A 20027-nucleotide genomic window follows, 5' to 3' on the forward strand; every position below is an offset into this window, starting at 1 on the left:
CGAAGTCCCCGCCCCTCGCAGCCAATCAGCGGGCCTCGCCCTTTGCCACAGCCAATGACAGTGCGCGTTGGGGGCGTGGCCTGGCCTCCGGGGGCGCGGCCTGGCGCTGCGAGAAGCGGCGGGGCAAGCCGGGGGCTCTAGTGAACAGCGCAGCCGGGCGGAGATCGCCGGAGGTCGGCGAGCGGAGGCGGCCAGGGCCCGGCGGTCTCCGAGATGTCACGATGGCTGTGGCCGTGGTCGAACTGTGTGAAGGAGCGGGTCTGCCGCTACTTACTGCACCACTACTTGGGTCACTTCTTCCAGGAGCACCTCAGCCTGGAGCAGCTCAGCCTGGATCTGTACAAGGGCAGCGTCGCCCTGCGGGACATCCACCTGGAGACCTGGGTGAGCAGCCAGGCCCGAGTCCCGGCCGGTGGCCCCCGGCGCCAGGGCGAACGGGGTGGGGGGGTTATCTGACACCGGGCGTGGAGAGGAAGGGGCGTCCTGAGGTCCGACACCCCTTCCCCCACCCCCCAGAGCCAGAAGCCAAAAGCTGGACGGGAAGGGGGTCCCTGCCTCCACTTTCCGGGGGGAGACACTGAGGCCGGGCTGGGGGTCGGGGGGGGGGACCCACGTCAACTTTGGGGCCTGAATCAGGGTCGGGGTAGCTCGGGTCTAAGGAGAGAGTGAGGAGGGAGCCGGGAGCCCGGGGGGCTTTGGGGATCACCCACGTGGAGCCATGTGCTGGTGGGGGTCCCAGCCGGGCTCAGCGCACCTGTGGGAGAGGTGCTGACCCCCGGCTCCAGCAGCCCGGGTGGTGCCCGCCTCCGGATGTGGATGTCAACAAGCCAACAAGCGTCAGCTCTGTGTTGATCAACACTCCACACGCTCGCCCTGTCGCCTGCCACTTCCTGCTTTGGGGAGAGGAGGTGGCCCCAGCCGGGCTGGGGGTACGCCTGTCCCTCCTCCCCCAACACACACCCCTCCTGCCCCGGAAAGGCTGGAGAGGACTGGCCCGGGGTGGACGGGTCAGGGGACGCGCCCCAGAGGCTGCAGTGTGGAGGTTGGGGGCCCAGGCTGGAGCTGGAGGCGGTGACTCAGGGCTCAGTCGACCCAGCAGAGGCGGCCTCAGTTAGAAACTGGGTCCTGGACTGGCCCTGGGGTCCAGCCTCCAGTCCCCTGGTGGGCACCCGTCAGCAGGGGCTTCTGGCGTCTGGGCTTTCTGTCTTGAGTTGGGTGCAACCTGGGCCGGAAGAGGTCGGGTCCAGAAGTCAGGTTAGTGAATGGTGGGGAGAGGGGAGCCGGACAGGGGCCTCCACCCACCTCCAGATTGAGTCCCACCCTGCACCGGGTGACAGCCCCCCCCCCCCATCAAGGACTTGGTTTCCCAACATAAGCCGCTTTGGGTGACCTGTGCTTGACTTTTCTGGACCTTTTAGTCCGAGTGCTTGGACTTGGGGGGGGGGGGCTCCAGCTTGGGCCAGGCCCCTGCCTGTTTCTCTGAAACACGCCCCTTAAACTCCACGCTCACCTGGAATGTCAGAGCGTAGCTGCTCTGAATGTGCCATCTCTCCTCTCCCGCTCAGCCTGCTCCTCTGGCCTGAAAGCCTGGGGCAGGTGGGAGGGAGGGGTGGGGTGGGCAGCCTGAGGGGGGGGCCGGCAGTGCAGTGGGGCAGCGCAGAACCCCGCTCCGGTTCCCTGAGCCTGCGGGGTCCATCCCGCCCGCCTGCAGTCTGTCAACGAGGTGCTAGAGTCCCTGGAGTCACCGCTGGAGCTGGCGGAGGGCTTCGTGGGCGCCATCGAAGTGGCCGTGCCTTGGGCCGCACTGCTCACTGACCACTGCACCGTACGTGTATCCGGCCTCCAGCTCACCCTGCAGCCCCGCCGCAGCCCAGGTGAGGGCCCTCACCCCTGGGGAGGCGGTCCCCGTGGGGAGAGGGAGGACAGGGCATGAGTGCCCTGACACCCCCTCCTGCCCCCAGGGCCAGGCGCCACCGACGCACAGAGCTGGGCCTCGTGCATGACCACAAGCCTGCAGCTGGCGCAGGAGTGCCTGCGGGACGGGGGCCCCGAGCCCTCGGAGCCGCCCCAGCCGCTGGAGGGGCTGGAGATGTTCGCCCAGACCATCGAGACGGGTGAGTCTGGCCACCACGCTGCCCTCCCACCCTGGGGTGAGGGGACACCTGCCTGACCGACCCCTGGTCCCCCTCAGTGCTGCGGAGGATCAAAGTGACCTTCCTGGATACTGTCGTGAGGGTGGAGCACGTGCCGGGGGACGGGGACCACGGTGTGGCGGTGGAGGTCCACGTGCAGAGGTAGGGGGGGAAGGGGGCAGCTGACAGGTGACCCAGGGGCCATGGTGCTGCCTCCCACCCACTTCAGGGACTCCTGGGTGGTGGCCGTGACTGGGGGACTCGGGCTGTGTTGTCAACCTGGAGTGGTGCCCTGGGGACAGGTGGCAGGGACCTCAAGGATCATAGGGGTGTGGCCCACCCAGACCCCCCCACTAGGCCGAGTATGGAGGCCCAGGGGGCCTGGCACCCGCCAGCCCTCGGCCAGCTTCCTGCGTGGAGAAAAGGGCTTCCATCCCCGCAGGCTGGAGTACTGTGACGAGGCCGTGCGGGACCCCAGCCAGGCGCCCCCTGTGGACGTCCACCAGCCCCCCGCCTTCCTGCACAAGCTGCTGCAGCTCTCAGGGGTCCGCCTGCACTCTGAGGAGCTCCCTGCGCAGGTGGGCCGCCCTGCTTCCCACACTCCACCCCTGACCTTGTAGGGCTGGGCTTTCCGGCCCCTCTGACCCCCGCTTCACGCCCCCTCAGGGAGACCCTCCGGAGCCCCCACTGCAGATCGGCAGCTGCTCGGGGTCCATGGAGCTGACGGTGAAGCTGAAGCAGAACGAGGCCTTCCCCGGCCCCAAGGTGAGCTCCTGGGGCCGCACCCCACGTCAGCCTCGTCCTCGGCATTGATGGAACTCAGAAAGGGGGGCGGGGCAGGGAGGCTCCAAGTGGGGGGAGCGGCTGTGCAGTAGGAGAAACCGAGGCTCAGAGCTGCCTGAAGAGGTGCACGGGCAGGCAGGTGGCGTGGGCCCACCCTGGTCTCACCCTGGTCCGTTGTCCCCAGCTGGAGGTGGCTGGCCAGCTGGGCTCCCTGCACCTGCTCCTGACGCCGAGGCAGCTCCAGCAGCTTCAGGACCTGCTCACCGCCGTGAGCCTCGCGGGTGAGCCGCAGGGAGGCGGGTGCCGGGCAGGGCGCCCCCAGGCCAGGCCACACCGACCCCGGGACCCTCTGTCCTGCCCCGCAGAACCCGGGGGCCTGGCTGACAAGTCGAACAAGAGCCGCCCGCTCGGGGCAGAGGACCTGTGGCTGATTGAGCAGGACCTGAACCAGCAGCTGCAAGCGGGCGCTGAGCCGCCCAGCCCCGAGCCCCTAGGCAACCCCCTCGTGCACCTGGACAGTGCCGGTGAGAGTGTGGGTGGGCGGGGGACGGCGGTGTGGACCTCCCCGCCCCTGACCGCCCCGGCCCCCACAGACCTCTTCTTCTCCATGGCGGGGGGCCTCACGAGCAGCGCCACTTCGGCCGTGTCAGAAATGTCCCTCTCCGACGTGGACCTGGGCTCATCCACGCACAGCAGCTCCACCCGCCGCCTCTCAGCCCAGGCCCCAGCCGCCGGTGAGCAGGGGCAGGGGGAGGCGGGGACCACCTAGGGGCCCCACCAGGACCTGCTTCTCGGGGCAGGATCCTGGTTCCAGACTCAGCAGCCCGGGGTCACTTCTCCCAGTCTCAGACTCAATTTCCCTTTTTTGAGAAAAGGGCGTCAGAGGCCCTGGCCTGGCCGGGCCCCGTTCTGTGCTGTCAAGCGCCTGTGTAGGTGTCAGGCTTGGACACAGTGCTGTGTCACTTCCTGCCCTCTGTCCGCACCAGAGCCCTAGACTGGCCATACTCCCTGGTAGCCACCTGCCGCTGGGCCAGGTCAGCTCCCACCCCTCTCCCCGGGGTACCCTGAGCTCCGGGGACCCACCTTGGCCACAACTCTGTACCCTCAGGCAAGCCGGCCCCTGCACCCCTCCCGGACACCCTGCGCCCTGACTCCCTGCTGAAGATGACCCTGGGGGGGGTGACGCTGACCTTGCTGCAGACGGCCGCCCTGCCCCCTGCGCCCCCCCAGCTCCCCTGCCGCTTCTTCGCTGAGTTCGAGGCCGCCAAAGACAGCCCCTTCGGCTCCCGGGACTTCCATCTGCTCCGGCCACGCTTCCAGAGGGCCTGTCCCTGCAGCCACATCCGGTACCAACCCGGGGCTGAGGAGACACCCCCAATCACATGCCCACCCCTATGACCAGCAACTCCCCCGAGTGTTCACTCTGACACTCAGCCCCCCGCCCGCCTGCCCGGCCTAACACCCCTCTTCCCACAGGCTCACAGGCGCAGCCGTGCAGGTGTCCTGGGAGCTGCGCTCGTGCCGGGGCCGCCGCACCGCCTCCACTGACCTGCACTTTGGGCAGCTTGAGGTGCTGGAGTGCCTGTGGCCCAGGGGTGCCGCGGAGCCAGAGTACACGGAGGTGAGGGGAGAGGCCGCGGGGAGAGGGTTGAGGTCTCAGAGCCAGGATGTGTGGGCTAGGGCCGGAGGTGAGGGCTGACCGGGAGGTGAGGGCCAGGAGGTGATGGCCGAGTGTCGGGGCCTGGAGGCTGGTCTGGGCCTGAGCCTCCCCGCTTGTGTCCCCCAAGATCCTGAGCTTCCCCAGCAGCTCTGGCTCCCAGGCCTCGGCTCGGCCCTGTGCCCACCTGCGCCACACACAGACCCTGCGCCGCGTGTCCAGGGTAAGTCCCCCGCCCCAGGCGCCCCTGCTCCCCGCCCCGGCTCACGGCCACCCCTGCCGGCCTCCAGGGCTGGGGGCAGAAGAGGGGCAGCAGTCGTAGTCAGCGCGGTTGAGCCAGCGAGGTAGCACACACCCGGGAACGTGGCCGCCTGGCAACGCCCTGGAGCCTCTGCACCACAGGGGAACTTCAGTGCTGCGGTGTCTCCTTGTCTTTCTGTCTCTGTCTGAATAAGTGGCCCAGAACTGTGATGTCACACAGGCATGGCGCCCCAAGGCCCAGAAAGAAGGGTATATAAGCGACCTACCTGGCTGTCCATGTTCCTGGGGCCGAGTGACAGGACCTCCAGCCCCTTCCTTTCCCCTGTCCTCCCTCATCTGGGCTCCTGTCAGCCGCCTGCCCCCCCACACACACACTGACCTGCGCCCCTCACGTGCCCATCCTCCTGCAGAGCCGCCCGCGGCGCCCAGCTGCCTGTCACTGTCACTCGGAGCTGGCCCTGGACCTGGATGACTTCCAGGCAGACGTAGAGCTGGGGACCCTGGACCGCCTGGCCACCCTCCTGCGCCAGGCTGCCGCGCCCCCCGCCGAGCCGCCCTCTGGCCTGCTGGTGAGACGCCCGCTGGGTACCTGGGGGGAGGTGCTGGGTTCCCCCAACCGGGCCTGCAGCCCACCGTGCCGTCTCCCGCAGACAGAGCCCCCACCCACCACGGAGCAGCAGACTTCCATGAGGCTGTCTGCGCCCCGGGCCGTCCTGCGGTTATGCTTCCCGGTGGCTGACCTGCGGCCTGATCGGGACCCCTGGGCCGGCCGTGGGGTGCGGGCCGAGCAGCTGCGGCTGGAGCTGAGTGAGCCCCAGTTCCGGTCTGAGCTCAGCAGCGGGCCCGGCCCCCCAGCCCCCACCCGCCTGGAGATGAGTTGCTCCGACCTCCACGGTGAGGGACTCTGGGGACAGTGCGGAGGGACGAGGGGCCCGGCCAGACCTCCCCCACTTTGTCCTCTGTGCCTCTCCTGTCCCCGGGCCATCTCGGGCGCAGGCGAGGCCGAGGGCACTGCGGAGCCTCCATACTGTGCCAGGGCCCCACTTGGCACCAGGAAAGAATCTGGAAGAGGAGTTGGTGAGGTAGCTAAACGGGGAGGTTGCCTGCCTTGCTAGACATCCAACCCAGGTTTGAGCCCTGTCACCACATGGGAGGATGCTACGGTACCAGAGGAAGTTCTGGTGCTGAAATATCTCCCTGCCTCCCTCTCTGAAAGAGCTGACTTGGAGTGGTGAAGCCCCAGTGATAACTAAGTTAATAAGGAACGATAAACGTAGTAGGGAGAGGCAACAGCTAACACCCCTACCCCTCTTCATCCCTCGAGGTACCTACGAAGACGGAGAGAAGCCCCCTGTGCCCTGCCTTCGGGTCTCCAGAGCTCTAGACCCCAACGGCCCTGGACACAAGTACCTCCTGCCCCAGTACGTGGGGGCCCTGGGGCGGGCACCGGAGGTCCGCGGCAGTGACGGGCAGTGACGGGCCCGTGTCCGCAGGGTGGTGGTGACCCTGAACGCCCAGCTCAGCAGCACGCAGTGGGAGGTGGCCCCTGAGAAGGGGGAGGAGCCAGAGCTGTCGGCAGAGAGTCCCTGTGACCTGCGGGAGCCTGAGCCCTCGCCCTTCTCCTCCAAGCGGACCATGTACGAGACAGAGGAGGTGAGGCCGGTGGGGGTGGGCGGGGGCTGGGCCCCGGTGGGGAAGCTCCCGCGGCTGAGTGCGCTGCGGGCCCGGGACTGGCTTTGCTGAGGGAGGCAGCAGAGGCCCTCGCTGTGCGCCGGGTGGACTCTCCAGGGCCGAGGCCCAGCCTCACACAGGATGGGGCCACAGTCTGCTCTGTCTCTCTCGTTCAAAGCAGGGCAGTGCTGGAACATCAGCCTTGCATCTCTGAGCGTCCCGGCCCAGGGCCCAACACATCTCTCCTGACAGGAAGCTGCTCTCGTGTCATAAGTAGAAAAAAGCTGGTTTTTGTTTTTGTTTTAATGAGAGAGCCTGTGAGGTAGCCAGTCTAGTGTAGCGTGCGTCTCTGGGCGGGCGCCCTCCCCACACCACGTGAGGACACCAAGGATGGGAGCTCCCTGACCGGAGTAGCGGTGCTGCAGGGCCTCTCTGTGTTTCTGTCCACACTGTCACTCAATTGTCACTGTCATTGCTGTGCTCAAGGACCCAGGTTCAAGCCCCCACAGCCCACACGCAGGGGAAAACTTCACGAGTGGCGAAGTAGGGCTGCAGGTGTTTCCTTTCCCTCTCAACTTCTAAAAGTTATTTTTTTTTTAAAAAAGTAGGGAGTCAGGCGGCAGCACAGCAGGTTAAGCGCAGGTGGCGCAGAGCACAATGACCGGCGTGAGGATCCTGGTTTGAGCCCCCGGCTCCCCACCTGCAGGGGAGTCGCTTCACAGGCGGTGAAGCAGGTCTGCAGGTGTCTGTCTTTCTCTCCCCCTTCTGCCTTCCCCTCCTCTCTCCGTTTCTCTCTGTCCTATCCAACAACAATGACATCAATAACAACAACAATAATAACCACAACGACAAAACAACAAGGGCAACAAAAGGGAATAAATAAATATTTAAAAAAAAAAAATTTTTTTTAAAGTAAAAGAAGGGCCAGGCGGTGGCACATCTGGTTGAGCACATACACTACAGTGCCCAAGGACCTGGGTTCAAGCCCCTGGTCCCCACCTGCAGGGGGAAAGCTTCACGAATGGTAAAGCAGGGCTGCAGCTGTCTCTATCCCTCTATCTTTCCCTCCCCTCTCAGTTTCTATCTGTATCCAATAGTAAATAAATAAAACTTGAAATTGGTTTTAAAAAAACTAAAAGAAAAAAAATGAAAGAATGAGTAACCAGGTGTGGGGAGCCTCTTAGCAGTGGTGTCACATGCAGGAGGGTCCTGGGTTTGTTTCTCTGTGCTGAGGGGGTGGGGGAGACCCCAGGGTAGATATGGGCTCAGATCCCGCCCCGCACAGATGGTGATCCCCGGGGACCCTGAGGAGATGAGGACCTTCCAGAGCCGGGCGCTGGCGCAGTCCCGCTGCAGCCTGGAGGTGGTGTTCCCCAGCGCCCACGTCTTCCTGCCCAGCAAGGGCGTCTACGAGAACATCTACAACAGGTGGGCGGGCGGGCGGGCATGAAGCTGCCCTTGCGGCCACCACCCTCCGTCCCCACATCCGACCGTCCACGCATCCTCCCGTCTCAGGATCAACAACGACCTGCTCATGTGGGAGCCGGCCACCCTGCTGCCCCCGGCTGCCCCCGCCGCAGCCCGGCCCCCCAGCATCCAGGACCCCTCAGGCTTCTGGGGCGACAGTTTCAAGATGTGCAAGTCGGCCTTCAGACTGGGTATGGGGTGGGGGGGCCCAGACCTGGGGGGCTGGGCACCCCAGCCCAGCCTCCTTCCCATCCACCCCATTTCACCGCCCCAGACTCCGACTCAGACGATGAGGACACCCACTTTTTCTCGGTGGGGCCATCGGGGGCCCCCCAACCCCCTGCCCCTGAGGCCTCCCGCCCCCGATCGCAGAGCGCCTTCTCAGCACAGGTGACGGTGCTGAAGGGCCGTGTGGCCGCCCTCTGTGAGACCAAGGTGAGGTGCCAGCAGCCCTCGGCAGCCAGCACCTTGTAGGCGCAGGAGGGTGCCCAGGCTGGGTGTCTTGCCTCTAGGGTGCCGGGTGGGGTGAGTGGGAGCCCTGGAGCATGTCGGGAGGCTTAGCCATGCCGTGTCTGCAGGACGAGGCTGGGCAACGACTGGAGGCGGTGCACGGGGAGCTGGTGCTGGATGTGGAGCGGGGCACCGTGTTCAGCGTGTCCCAGTACCGCGGCCAGCCCGGGCTCGGCTACTTCTGCCTGGAGGCTGCCAAGGCCACGCTCTGCCACCAAGGTGTGAGCGCTGGGCAGGGGGGCAGGGAGGGGGGCGCCATCCGGGAGGGGCCGGGGGTAGGACAGGGGCTCACAGGCTCCTCCCCACCCCCCAGCAACGGTGGACGACTGCCCACTGCCCGGCCGTCTGGACATACCCAGCTTCACACCTCCGCCCCATCTCTCCCCGACCATCTACCCGTCAGAGGAAGGGGTGATGGAGCGGGGGGCCTCGGGCCGCAAGGGGCAGGGCCGGGTCCCCCACATGCTGTCCACCGCCGTGCGTATCCACCTGGACCCCCACAGGAACATCAAGGTGCCCTCAGCTCAGTGTGCGCGTCTGGGATACCCCCCTTCCTCAGCCCGGGTGCCAGCACTGTGACTGTCCCCTCCCCACCCCACCCCCCAGGAGTTCCTGGTGACACTGCGGCTGCATCAGGCCACCCTGCGCCACTACATGGCCCCACCCGGACACAGCTGGCACTCCCAGGTGGGCAGGACTGGCCTTGTGGGTGGCAGGTGGGGTGCTGTGCCAGGCAGTGGGGGCTCGGGACGGGTGACACTCACTTGTCCTCACCGCCACCGCCCCAAGCTGCTGGAGTTCCTGGATGTGTTGGACGACCCCATCCTGGGCTACCTGCCCCCCACGGTCATCACAGTGCTTCACACACACCTCTTCTCCTGCGCCGTGGATTACAGGTGTGGGGCTGCAGGGGGTTCAGGTGGCGGCCAGGGGGACCCCACCATGTGACTGCCAGGAGCCGGCCCCAACCTCAGTGCACCCCCAGACCCCTCCACCTGCCCGTGCGTGTCCTGGTCACCGCTGAGACCTTCACACTGTCCAGCAACATCATCATGGACACGTCCACCTTCCTGCTCAGGTACAGCCTCTCGGAGGTCACCCAAAGCTTGAAGGTAGAAAATGACTTTTTGGTTTTTTGTTTTTGCTGCCAGGGTTATCTCTGGGGCTTGGTGCCTGCACTATGAATCCACTGCTCCTGGAGGCTATTTTTTCCCTTTTGTTGCCCTTGTTGTTTATTATTGTGGTTGTTATTGCTGTTGTTGTTAGGACAGAGAGAAATGGAGAGAGGAGGGGAGACAGAGAGGTGGAGAGAAAGACACCTGCAGACCTGCTTCACCGTTTGTGAAACGACCCCCCTGCAGGTGGGGAGCCGGGGGCTTGAACCGGGATCCTTAAGAACACCAGTCCTTGCGTTTTGCGTCGTGTGCGCTTAACCTGCCGTGCTACCACCCGGCCCCCAGAAAGTAACTCTTAAAGCAAGTTCATAGATAAGAAGGTGATATGTCATGCTTTTCTCAGAAGTTGTGACTGAGGGCCCTAAGAAACCTCAGTCATCTTTTTGTGGCTGTGATTGATTGATTGATTGATTGATTGATTTTACCATAGCACTGTCTGGCCTATAGTGGTGTGGGGGATTGAACTTGAGACTTTGGAGCCTCAGGCATGAAAGTCTCTTTGTGAAACCATTATGCTGTCTCCCCCGCCATTGTGGCTGTATCTTAAACCAGCTCGCAGCCAGGGAGGTGAGGCAGCAGTCGAGCACAGACCTTGCGGGTAGACAGGATTGCAGGTCTGATTCCTGAGTGAGACTCTGAGTCTCTCTCGTTAATAAATAAGCCTCAGATCCTTCTCTAGGGGCCCAGGGGATGGCTCACCCAGTAGAGTGTACGTGTCGCTATGTACAAGGAACCAGGTTTGGGTCTCCAGACCCCGCGTGGGAACCCCTGCAAGGAGGAAGCTTCATGAGCAGTGAAGCAGTGCTGTCCTCTCTCCTTCTATCAAAAAAAAAAAAAAAAAAGAATAAAAACCTATATTAAAAAAAAGTAAATAGGGAGTCGGGCGGTAGCACAGTGGGTTAAGTGCACGTGGCACAAAGCTCAAGGACTGGCCTAAGTATGCCGGTTCAAGCTCCCGGCTCCCCACCTGCAAGGGAGTCGCTTCACAGGCGGTGAAGCAGGTCTGCAGGTGTCTATCTTTCTCTCCCCCTGTCTTCCCCTCCTCTCTCCACTTCTCTCTGTCCTATCCAACAATGACAACATCAATAACGATAATAACTACAACAATAAAAAAAGCAACAATGGCAACAAAAGGGAATAAAATAAATGAATATTAAAAAAACACAGTAAATAAAACTTCACTGATGGCCTTGTATGGCTCCTGTGAACACAGGAGTTTGTGACAATCCTGCCCAGCTTCAGCAGGTGCCTGAGGCCAGAGAGGAGCCTGGGATGCCTGGGCGTGAGAATTGGGGTCCCATTGGGCCAGCGCCCAGCCGTCCACACTCAGCCCTGACTCCCGCAGGTTCATCCTGGACGACTCGGCCTTGTACCTGTCTGACAAGTGTGAGGTGGGGACACCAGATCTGCGGCGAGGTGGGCCCCCCTGAAATTTGCTCCAGACACCCACACACACAGGGCTGCACCCTGAGGAGTCCCAGGGCTGCAGCAGCTATGAGAACGTGCCCCCTGCTTTCTGCTGCAGATTATGTCTGTGTGCTGGACGTGGACCTCCTGGAGCTCGTGATCAAAACCTGGAAGGGCAGCACTGAAGGCCGACTGGTGAGTGTGGGCGTGACCTGGGCTCCCCCATCACCACCGTCTTGGAGCCATGGCAGGAAGGGGGCGAGCAGGACACACACTCTACCCACACACACCCTGCAGCTTGTGTCTGCTGCCCAGGCTGGGCTCGCAGCAGCCTCATGGCAGGACTGTGCACACTGGCCTATCTGAGCCAGGCTGGGTCCTTGGTGACACCACCAGAGGGCAGCTGTAGCCCGGAAAGGACGGGGCGGGCAGGAGAAGTGACTTAGCTGGGAGAGTACAGGATGTGCCTGCCTCAAGCTGCCAGACAGAACCAAGTACCACAGGAGCCCAAGTGCTGCTTTTCTCACCCCTCCTCCCCCCTCCAGAAAACTCTACCTTGGGGGCTGGGCAGTGACCCGGTGGGTTAAGCGCACGTGGCGCAAAGCGCCCTGTTCGAGCCCCCAGCTCCCCACCTGTAGGGGAGTCACTTCACAGGCGGTGAAGCAGGTCTGCAGGTGTCTGTCTTTCTCTCCCCCTCTCTGTCTTCCCCTCCTCTCTCCATTTCTCTGTCCTATCCAACAATGACAACAGCAATAACAATAATAACAATGATAAACAACAGGAGCAACAAAAGGGAAAAAATAGCCTCCAAGAGCAGTGGATTCGTAGTGCAGACACCGAGGCCCAGCAATAACCCTGGAGGAAAGAAAAGTCTATCTCATGTGAAATCATTGTCTTTTTTAAAAGGTTTTTTTAATCTTTATTTATTTATTGGATAGACACAGCCAGGAGTTGAGAGAGAAGGTGGTTATAGAGAGACAGAGAGACACCTGCAGTCCTGCTTCATCACTCGTGAAGCTTTCCCCCTGCAGGTGGGGACTGGGGACTGGCACTGGCTCCTTGCACACTGTAATATGTGCACTCAACCAGGTGTACCACCACCCGGCCCTGACTTCTTTTTTTGTTTTTAAGAAAAAATTGGGGGAATAGTTCAGCTAGTAGAGTGCAGGCCTTGTGTGCCTGAGGCTCCTGGTTAAACAACCCCCAGTGCAATATGGGCCAGATGGCTGCTCTGCCCCACCCCTCCCCCAACTCTTTATCTCACATAAAATATACTTTTAGGGGAGTCAGGCCGTAGTGCACTGGGTTAAGCGCACGTGGCGCAAAGCACAAGGATCGGTGTAAGGATCCCAGTTCGAGCCCCCGGCTCCGCACCTGCAGGGGAGTCGCTTCACAGACGGTGAAGCAGGTCTGCAGGTGTCTGTCTTTCTCTCCCGCTCTCTTGTCTTCTCTCTTGATTTCTCTCTGTCCTATCCGGCAACAATGACATCAGTAACAACAATAATAACCACAACAATGATAAATAAATAAATAAATATATATATATACTTTTATATTTATTTAACAAATAGATGGTGGCCAGAGAGATGCCTCAGCCTGTTAGAGACCAGCTTACATGCCTCAGGCCCCGAGAGCACGCCATCTCTCAGAGAGCCAGAGCGCCATTCTGGCCCATGGGTGCTGGGGTCAAACTGGGGGCTTCATGCCTGAGAGTCTAATGCTTTATACACTGGGCCCAAGGAAGAGAAGGCAGGACGTGGCAGTGGCTTACCACGTGAAACACATGCGATATCAAGCACAAGGACCCGGGTTCAAGCCCTGGGTCCCCACCTGCAAGGGGAATCTTCACAAGCAGTGAAGCAGCAGTGCTGCAGGTGTCTTTTTTTTTTTTTCCCCCTTGTTTTATCTTTATTGGATAGAAACAGCCAGAAATTGAGAAGGAAAGGGGGAGATACAGAGGGGAAGGGGAAGACATGGAGAGAAGACCCGCTTCACAGCCTGCGAAGCGACTCCCCTGCAGGTGGGGAGCCGAGGGCTCGAAAATACTTACTTTTCATGAGAGAGAAAGATACATCCACAGTGAGGCCAGATCACTGCACGGCTGTGGCTGATGGTGGCGCTAGGGATTGAACCTGGGACCTTAGAGCCTCAAGCCTGAGAGTCATTTTGTATAACCATTATGCTATCTCCCCAGCCCTAAAAATAAAAACGTTTTGAAAAGAGAAAAGAGAAGGCAGACTTCAGAGCCAAGCAGCTTCTGAGGGTTCCCAGTTCCAACCCACGTAAACAAAAACAAAAACAAAAAAAACCGGAGGGGCCAGGCGCCCACCTCACTGGGCTGCTGGTTGGCTCTGAGCCACGCCCCCGGCATGCTGGCCCCGCCCCCGGCATGATGGCCCCGCCCCCGGCATGATGGCCCCGCCCCGCCTGCAGAGCCAGCCCCTGTTCGAGCTGCGCTGCTCCAACAACGTGGTGCACGTGCACAGCTGCGCCGACTCGTGCGCGCTGCTGCTCAACCTGCTGCAGTACGTGATGCGCGCCGGCGACCTGCACCCCCCACCCCGGCTCCCCAGCCCCACCGAGATCGCCGGCCAGAAGGTGCAGGTGAGGCCTGGCGATGGGGACTGAGCCGGGTGGGGAACCCTGCGCTGAAAACTGGGGTGCTCTCTCACCCACCCCGCCGCCCCCAGCTCTCCGAGAGCCCTGCCTCCCTGCCCTCCTGTCCCCCTGTGGAGACGGCGCTCATCAACCAGCGGGACTTGGCGGATGCCCTGCTGGACACGGAGCGCAGCCTGCGGGAGCTGGCCCAGCCCTCAGGTGGGCACAGCGGACACCCCCAAACCTGGGCAGCCCCCCCAGGTCGTCAGGCTTCCCCTCAAACCAGTAGACTCCCTTCAAACTTATTAGGCATTCCCTAAGCCAAGGGGCAGCCCCCCAAATCGTCAGGAACCCCCAAACTGCCAGGCATCCCCACAGACCACTGGGCATCCTCCCCAAATCATCAGGCAACCCCCCCCCCAACACACACACACACACACATACACACACACACACACACACACACACACACAAAGCCATCAGGCACACCCAGACCCGGCCTCTCTCTCCCACAGGTGGCCCCCTCCCTCAAGCCTCGCCTGTGTCCGTCTACCTGTTCCCAGGTGAACGGGGCTCGGCCCAGCCCCCCTCGCCCCCCACTGGGGCCCCCGGAGGCGGCCCCCTGGGCGCCAAGAAGGAGGCCAAGGAAGAGGAGGGGGACGGGGACATACTGGACAGTGATGAGTTCTGCATCCTCGATGCTCCTGGCCTGGGCATCCCGGTGTGTGTGGGCAGGGTGATGGCTGGGTAGTGAGGGTCAGGGGACTAGAGCCCCTGTGTGGTGTCAGACGCAAGACCTGGGTCCCGGGGAGAGGGGGACTCAGGACCCTACCGGACAGAGCACTCAAACCCAGGATCTGGGGTCGGTGGCCCACCAGGGTCATCTCGGGCCAGGACGGGGTTGGAGGAGGGCTGTCAGCACCCTGGCAGAGCAGGTGCCCGCCTGAGTGTCACCTGCCTCCTCCCCTGCAGCCCCGAGACGGGGAGCCCGTGGTGACGCAGCTGCAGCCCGGCCCCATCCTGGTGCACGACGGCCACTTCTCCCGGCCGCTGGGCAGCACTGACCTGCTGCGGGCGCCCGCCCACTTCCCGGTGCCCAGCAGCCGCGTGGTGCTGCGCGAGGTCTCCCTCGTCTGGCACCTCTACGGGGGACGCGACTTCGGCCCCCACCCCGGCCGCAGGTGAGGACGGCGGAGGTCCACCCTGCCGTCTGTCCTTCCTCAGCTGCCCACCCCACTGGGGAGGCCCGGGGTCAGCTGCCGCCTCGTCCCTCTTCCCAGGACAAGAGGCCTCGCGGGCCCCCGGGGGTCCCCGTCTCGCTGCGCCAGCGGCAACCGGCCCCAGAACTCATGGCGGACGCAGGGGGGCAGCGGGCGGCAGCACCACGTGCTCATGGAGATTCAGCTCAGCAAGGTGCCGGGCCACCGGAGTGGGGAGGGTCGGGGACAAGAGGGCCCTCTCACCAAGACGTCTCCTCTACTTGTTGAGCTTTTCGCCACCAGAGTTGCCCCTCAGGCTCGGCGTCTTCATCACAACACCTCTGTTCCCAGTGGACTTTTTTTCTTTTTCTTCTTCATTTGGCGGGACAGAGAGAAACTGAGGGCTGGGGAGACAGCATGGTGGTCCCAGCACCACCATCAGCCAGAGCTCTGGCTGGAGGGGGCAGGGGAATTGAGAGGAAGACAGAGACACCTGCAGCACTAGCTTCACCGCTTGTGAAGTGTCCCCCAACCCCCCCCCCCCGGCAGTCAGGTGGGGACCGAGGCTTGAACCCAGGTCCCTGCACGTGGTAACGTGTGCGTGTATGCAGGTGCACCACCTCCCGGCCCCCCAGAGAGATTTTCACACCCTGTGGGGAATGACCCCGGGGCCCGTGCGTGAGTGGTAGTGCTAGGCCGCTCCATGGACTAGCTTGTTTTCCCTCCAGCGTTATCACTCAGGCTCGGTGCCGATACTGCAGAGCCGCTGCTCCTGATAGCGTCTGTCCTTTTTTTTTTTTTTAATGTTATTTGATAGGATAGAGAGAGATTGAGAGGGGAGGGGAGACAGGGAGAGAGACACCTGCAGACCTGCTTCATTGCAAGTGGGGAACGGGGACTGGAACCTGGATCCTCGTACATAGAACAGTGCACTTCCCTGGGTGTGCCACTGTCTGGTCCTCTCTACTTTTACTATTACCATCAATATACTTTTGTTTGTTTAATACAAAGCACTGCTCAGCTCTGGTTTATGGTGGTGTGGAGGATTTGAACCTGGGTCTTGGGAACCTCAGGCATGAAAGGTTTTTTGCATAACCATTAGGGTGTCTCTACCGCCCAGTTATCTTTTTTTTTTTTTTTAATTTTATTTACCTATTGGTGAGAGAGAGGGGAGAGAGAGAACGGACCAGGCGTCACCGGCACATGTGCCATCTGGCATTGAACTCGGGGACTTAATGCTTGACGGTCCAGTGTTTCATCCACTGTGTCACCTCCCGGACCCACCCGCCCAGTTATTTTTATTCTGGGTCCTGCAAGAGGGAACAGCACCTCTCCACCATCCTAGGGGTACCCTGCACCCCACCCCACTCCTCTGCTGTCCACGGTGCTCAAACCCAGCACCTCCCTGCCCTGGGATGTTGTGAGGAAGCAGGACAGACAGCCCGGGAGATGGAGGAGTGTTGGAGGAAGCAGGGCATACGCCCCAAGAATGGGGGTAAAGGGGCCAGTCCACGTGACCACAGGGAATCAGAGCTCAGGCCTGTCCCCCCGACCCCTTCCCTCACAGGTCAGCTTCCAGCATGAGGTGTACCCTGCCCACCCCCAGCCCGCCACACCCCCCACGCCTCCCAGCCTGGAGGAGCGGCCGCTGTCCCGCCAGGTGTTCATCGTCCAGGAGCTGGAGGTTCGAGACCGGCTGGCCTCCTCCCAGATCAACAAGTTTCTCTACCTGCACACCAGCGAGCGCATGCCACGGCGAGCCCACTCCAACATGGTGCGCCCCCACAGCCCCCGAGTCCCCTGTGGGCGGGCGGGCAAGGCCCACGTCCACCTGTCTGTACACACACACACCTGGAGTCCAGGTGAACCCAGAGGCCCTCAGCCGGGGTGGCAGAAAGGAGGGTCAGGAAGAGGGTAGTGGGGGCCCCCCACCGCTGACACCCCGGCTGGCCCTGTGCCACCAGCTCACCATCAAGGCTCTGCACGTGGCACCCGCCTCCCACCCGGGGGGGCCCGAGTGCTACCTGCGCGTCTCCCTAATGCCCCTGCGGCTCAACGTGGACCAGGTGAGGGGAGGGGGTGGGGGACAGCCCGGGACAGGGGGCACCCCTGCCTCCACCCCTGATGCCCTCCCCCCGCTCCCCAGGACGCACTGCTCTTCCTTAGAGACTTCTTCAGCAGTCTGGCGGCCGGCATCCACCCCGTGGTCCCCGCCGATGCCTCTGAGGGTGAGGGGCCGGGTGGGGTTGGGGATGAGGGGCGGCCACAGGCACCCTTGAGTCCACCACCAACTGTGTGCCCCCCCCAGCTCACCCTGACGCCCACGTCCAGCCCAGCAGCGCCCAGGAGGGCCAGCCCGAGGGCGGAGAGATGACCGGCTCCCCGGAGGCTGCAGATGGCGGGCAAGGGGCCACGTCCGCTGAGCTGCAGCCCATCTACTTCCGGTGGGAGTGGGGGGCTGGGACCCAGGGGTGGGGGGGCCGGGGCAAAGCCAGGCAGGTGACCCTAGGTCCCCCTATGACCCCCACCAGGGAGTTCCGCTTCACATCGGAGGTGCCCATCTGGCTGGATTACCACGGCAAGCACGTCACCATGGACCAAGTGGTACGTGAGACGGGAAGCAGGGGCGCCCCCACGTGTGGCCTGGCCTTTGGGGGCCCGGGTACAACATGGTGGGCATCCAGGATGGCTGCCGGCAGCCTCCTGGCTGGCTGAGACCTGGTCCCTGACCTGCGACCCACCACATCCCCAGGGCACGTTTGCCGGCCTCCTCATCGGCCTGGCCCAGCTCAACTGCTCTGAGCTGAAACTCAAACGGCTGTGCTGCCGGCATGGGTGAGCCCCGGCCCCCCAGGAGCCCCCACCCCCACCCCGGCCCTCTCCTGACCCCAGACCCCCGGGAGCCCCCACCCCGGCCCTCTCCTGACCCCAGACCCCCGGGAGTCCCCACCCCCACCACGGCCCTCTACTGACCCCAGACCCCCGGCCCCCCGTGAACACCCCCCTGTGTCCTTCTCCTGACCCCAGACCCCCTGTTGAGCGCCCCCCACTCCTCTCAGCTCTGAGGCTGTAGCTTCTTCCTGTGCGCTGTGCACCAGGCTGGGTGGGGCCCCCTGGAGTGTCAGGGTGCCAGGGGACCCCTCAGCGTGGCTGTGCCTCCTGCCACTTCCCAGGCTCCTGGGCGTTGACAAAGTGCTGGGCTACGCCCTCAACGAGTGGCTGCAGGACATCCGCAAGAACCAGCTGCCCGGCCTGCTGGGGGGCGTGGGGCCCATGCACTCGGTGGTGCAGCTCTGTGAGTGCCGGGGGTGGGGGTGGAGGGGCCCTGGCACGGCTCTGAGTGCGGGGGCGGGGACAGGCCCAGGTGGCGGGCTGACTACCCCGTGCCCCCAGTCCAAGGCTTCCGGGACCTGCTGTGGCTACCCATCGAGCAGTACCGCAAGGACGGCCGCCTCATGCGGGGGCTGCAGCGGGGGGCTGCCTCTTTCGGCTCGTCCACCGCATCCGCCGCCCTGGAGCTCAGCAACCGGCTGGTGCAGGCCATCCAGGTGGGGGGGGGCTGCTCCCCAGAGAGCCCGGCTGGGACCCCCAGGTCTCCCGCTCCGCCCCTGGGGCTTCCTCACTCTGCCCAGGGCTGTGTCCAGGACTGAGGAGGCACACTGGGCTGGGACACAGACTTGGGGCACTTCAGGGGTGGACACTGGAGACATAGCTCATAGGGGACCCAAAGGCCCAGAGAGGAGGCTGGAGGTTTGTAGACTCCGGAAGGCCCATTCATAGGGGCAGTGAGGACAGAGAAGACAGAGCCCAGGGGGGTGGTGACAGACCTCTGCCCGGTGAGGAATTAGTGGGGTGCTCAGCCTTGGGGCACAGTGTCCTAGAGGAAGACTTCAGGGGAGCACCCTTGGGGACCCTGAGCCCTCTGACCTGGCCAGTAGACAGGTGGAGCGGACCCCCCACCCAGAGCAAAACAGTAAGAAGTGGGGTTCCCAGGTCCTCACTGCTGTGTCCCCCCCTCCAGGCCACAGCCGAGACCGTATATGACATCCTGTCGCCCGCCGTGCCTGTATCCCGTTCCCTGCAGGACAAGCGCTCGGGCCGGAAGCAGCGCAGGGGCCAGCCGCCCGCTGACCTCCGTGAGGGCGTGGCCAAGGCCTACGACACCGTCCGAGAGGTACCGAGGCCTCACCCCCCAGCCCTCCACCTGAACCCCCCCCAAACACATACACCCCTCACTCTCCCCTCCGCAGGGCATCCTGGACACGGCGCAGACCATCTGTGACGTGGCATCCCGGGGCCACGAGCAGAAGGGGCTGACGGGCGCCGTGGGGGGCGTGATCCGCCAGCTGCCCCCCACCGTGGTGAAGCCCCTCATCCTGGCCACCGAGGCCACATCCAACCTGCTGGGGGGCATGCGCAACCAGATCCTCCCCGACGCCCACAAGGACCACGCGCTCAAGTGGCGCTCGGACGAGACCCAAGACTGAGCACCTGAGGGTGCTGCCGCCGCCGCGCCCCTCTGGGAGCCGGGGTCACAGCCCGGGGTGGGCCGGGCCCTGGGGAAGGACCTGCCGGCCAGTCTGCTGCCAACCTCTCCGGGAGCAGGGCCTCCGCCCCGGCCCCACCTCTGCACTTTTACTCGGGACAAAGGACACAGCTCCACCGCCCCCGGGCCACGCCGCTGCCTGGTCCCTGGATGGACGGTGGGGGCTTTGGGGCCCTGGGACCCCAACCTCGCTAAGCCAAGTGTCTCTCTGCGCCACGAGCAGGGGTCCGACGTGGCGTGGCTGGTTCTGGATGTTATTTTTAAGCTCCCTGAGCTCACGGGCGGGTCAGTGTCTGCATGAAGTGGAATAAACTGGCCCTGCCCGCCATGCTGTGTGCCTGCTGCCAACCCTCCACCGGGGGGTGCCAACCCTCCCTGACCCACCCACTGCCTTTGGGGGCGGGGGAGGGGGCGGCAGGGAAAGGGGGAGCCTGACTTGTGACCTGGTTCTCAGCTGCAGAGTCCTCAAGGGGTGAGATGGGGGCAGATTTGGGGAGCAGCCTTTTCGGGGAGGCGCCCTGGCACTGTCCTTGACATGGACTTCCCAAGATGCACTGTACAAGGGCAAGTGGGCTTGTGGGTAAACTGAGGCTGGGAGAGGAAGCACAGGCATCAAGACTC

General features: G+C 63.2%; 1 protein-coding gene across 2 annotated transcripts; it reads left to right on the plus strand.

Annotated features, from left to right (window-relative positions):
- Nucleotides 1–99: 99 nt before the first annotated feature.
- Nucleotides 100–19734, plus strand: ATG2A (autophagy related 2A). Of its 2 annotated transcripts, none has more exons than XM_060176128.1 (41): nucleotides 100–384; nucleotides 1712–1874; nucleotides 1962–2114; nucleotides 2192–2294; nucleotides 2575–2710; nucleotides 2799–2897; nucleotides 3100–3196; nucleotides 3281–3439; nucleotides 3509–3649; nucleotides 4024–4261; nucleotides 4392–4536; nucleotides 4703–4795; nucleotides 5244–5402; nucleotides 5484–5727; nucleotides 6158–6254; nucleotides 6327–6486; nucleotides 7790–7932; nucleotides 8020–8162; nucleotides 8246–8406; nucleotides 8550–8700; nucleotides 8795–8994; nucleotides 9088–9168; nucleotides 9271–9377; nucleotides 9467–9559; nucleotides 11002–11072; nucleotides 11182–11258; nucleotides 13497–13667; nucleotides 13754–13880; nucleotides 14177–14382; nucleotides 14634–14842; nucleotides 14942–15074; nucleotides 16428–16634; nucleotides 16825–16926; nucleotides 17007–17088; nucleotides 17169–17304; nucleotides 17392–17464; nucleotides 17613–17695; nucleotides 18034–18155; nucleotides 18254–18408; nucleotides 18882–19034; nucleotides 19111–19734. In XM_060176128.1, the coding sequence occupies exons 1-41, from the start codon at nucleotides 214–216 to the stop codon at nucleotides 19345–19347; spliced, it is 5781 nt and encodes a 1926-aa protein (XP_060032111.1). In that variant the 5' UTR covers nucleotides 100–213; the 3' UTR covers nucleotides 19348–19734. The 2 variants fall into 2 exon arrangements, with proteins under 2 accessions (XP_060032111.1, XP_060032112.1); XM_060176129.1 differs by having other exon boundaries at nucleotides 8795–8958.
- Nucleotides 19735–20027: the final 293 nt, after the last annotated feature.

Source organism: Erinaceus europaeus, chromosome 17 (assembly GCF_950295315.1).
Source record: "Erinaceus europaeus chromosome 17, mEriEur2.1, whole genome shotgun sequence".
Classification (NCBI taxonomy): Eukaryota; Metazoa; Chordata; class Mammalia; order Eulipotyphla; family Erinaceidae; genus Erinaceus; species Erinaceus europaeus.

Bases quoted from the DNA above. Each gene is read 5' to 3' on its own strand.
- ATG2A (XM_060176128.1), top strand. From the start codon at position 214: ATGTCACGATGGCTGTGGCCGTGGTCGAACTGTGTGAAGGAGCGGGTC. The intron at 7,933-8,019 runs GTGGGCGGGCGG...CTCCCGTCTCAG, and splicing joins TACGAGAACATCTACAACAG to GATCAACAACGACCTGCTCA. The intron at 18,409-18,881 runs GTGGGGGGGGGC...CCCCCCCTCCAG, and splicing joins GGCTGGTGCAGGCCATCCAG to GCCACAGCCGAGACCGTATA.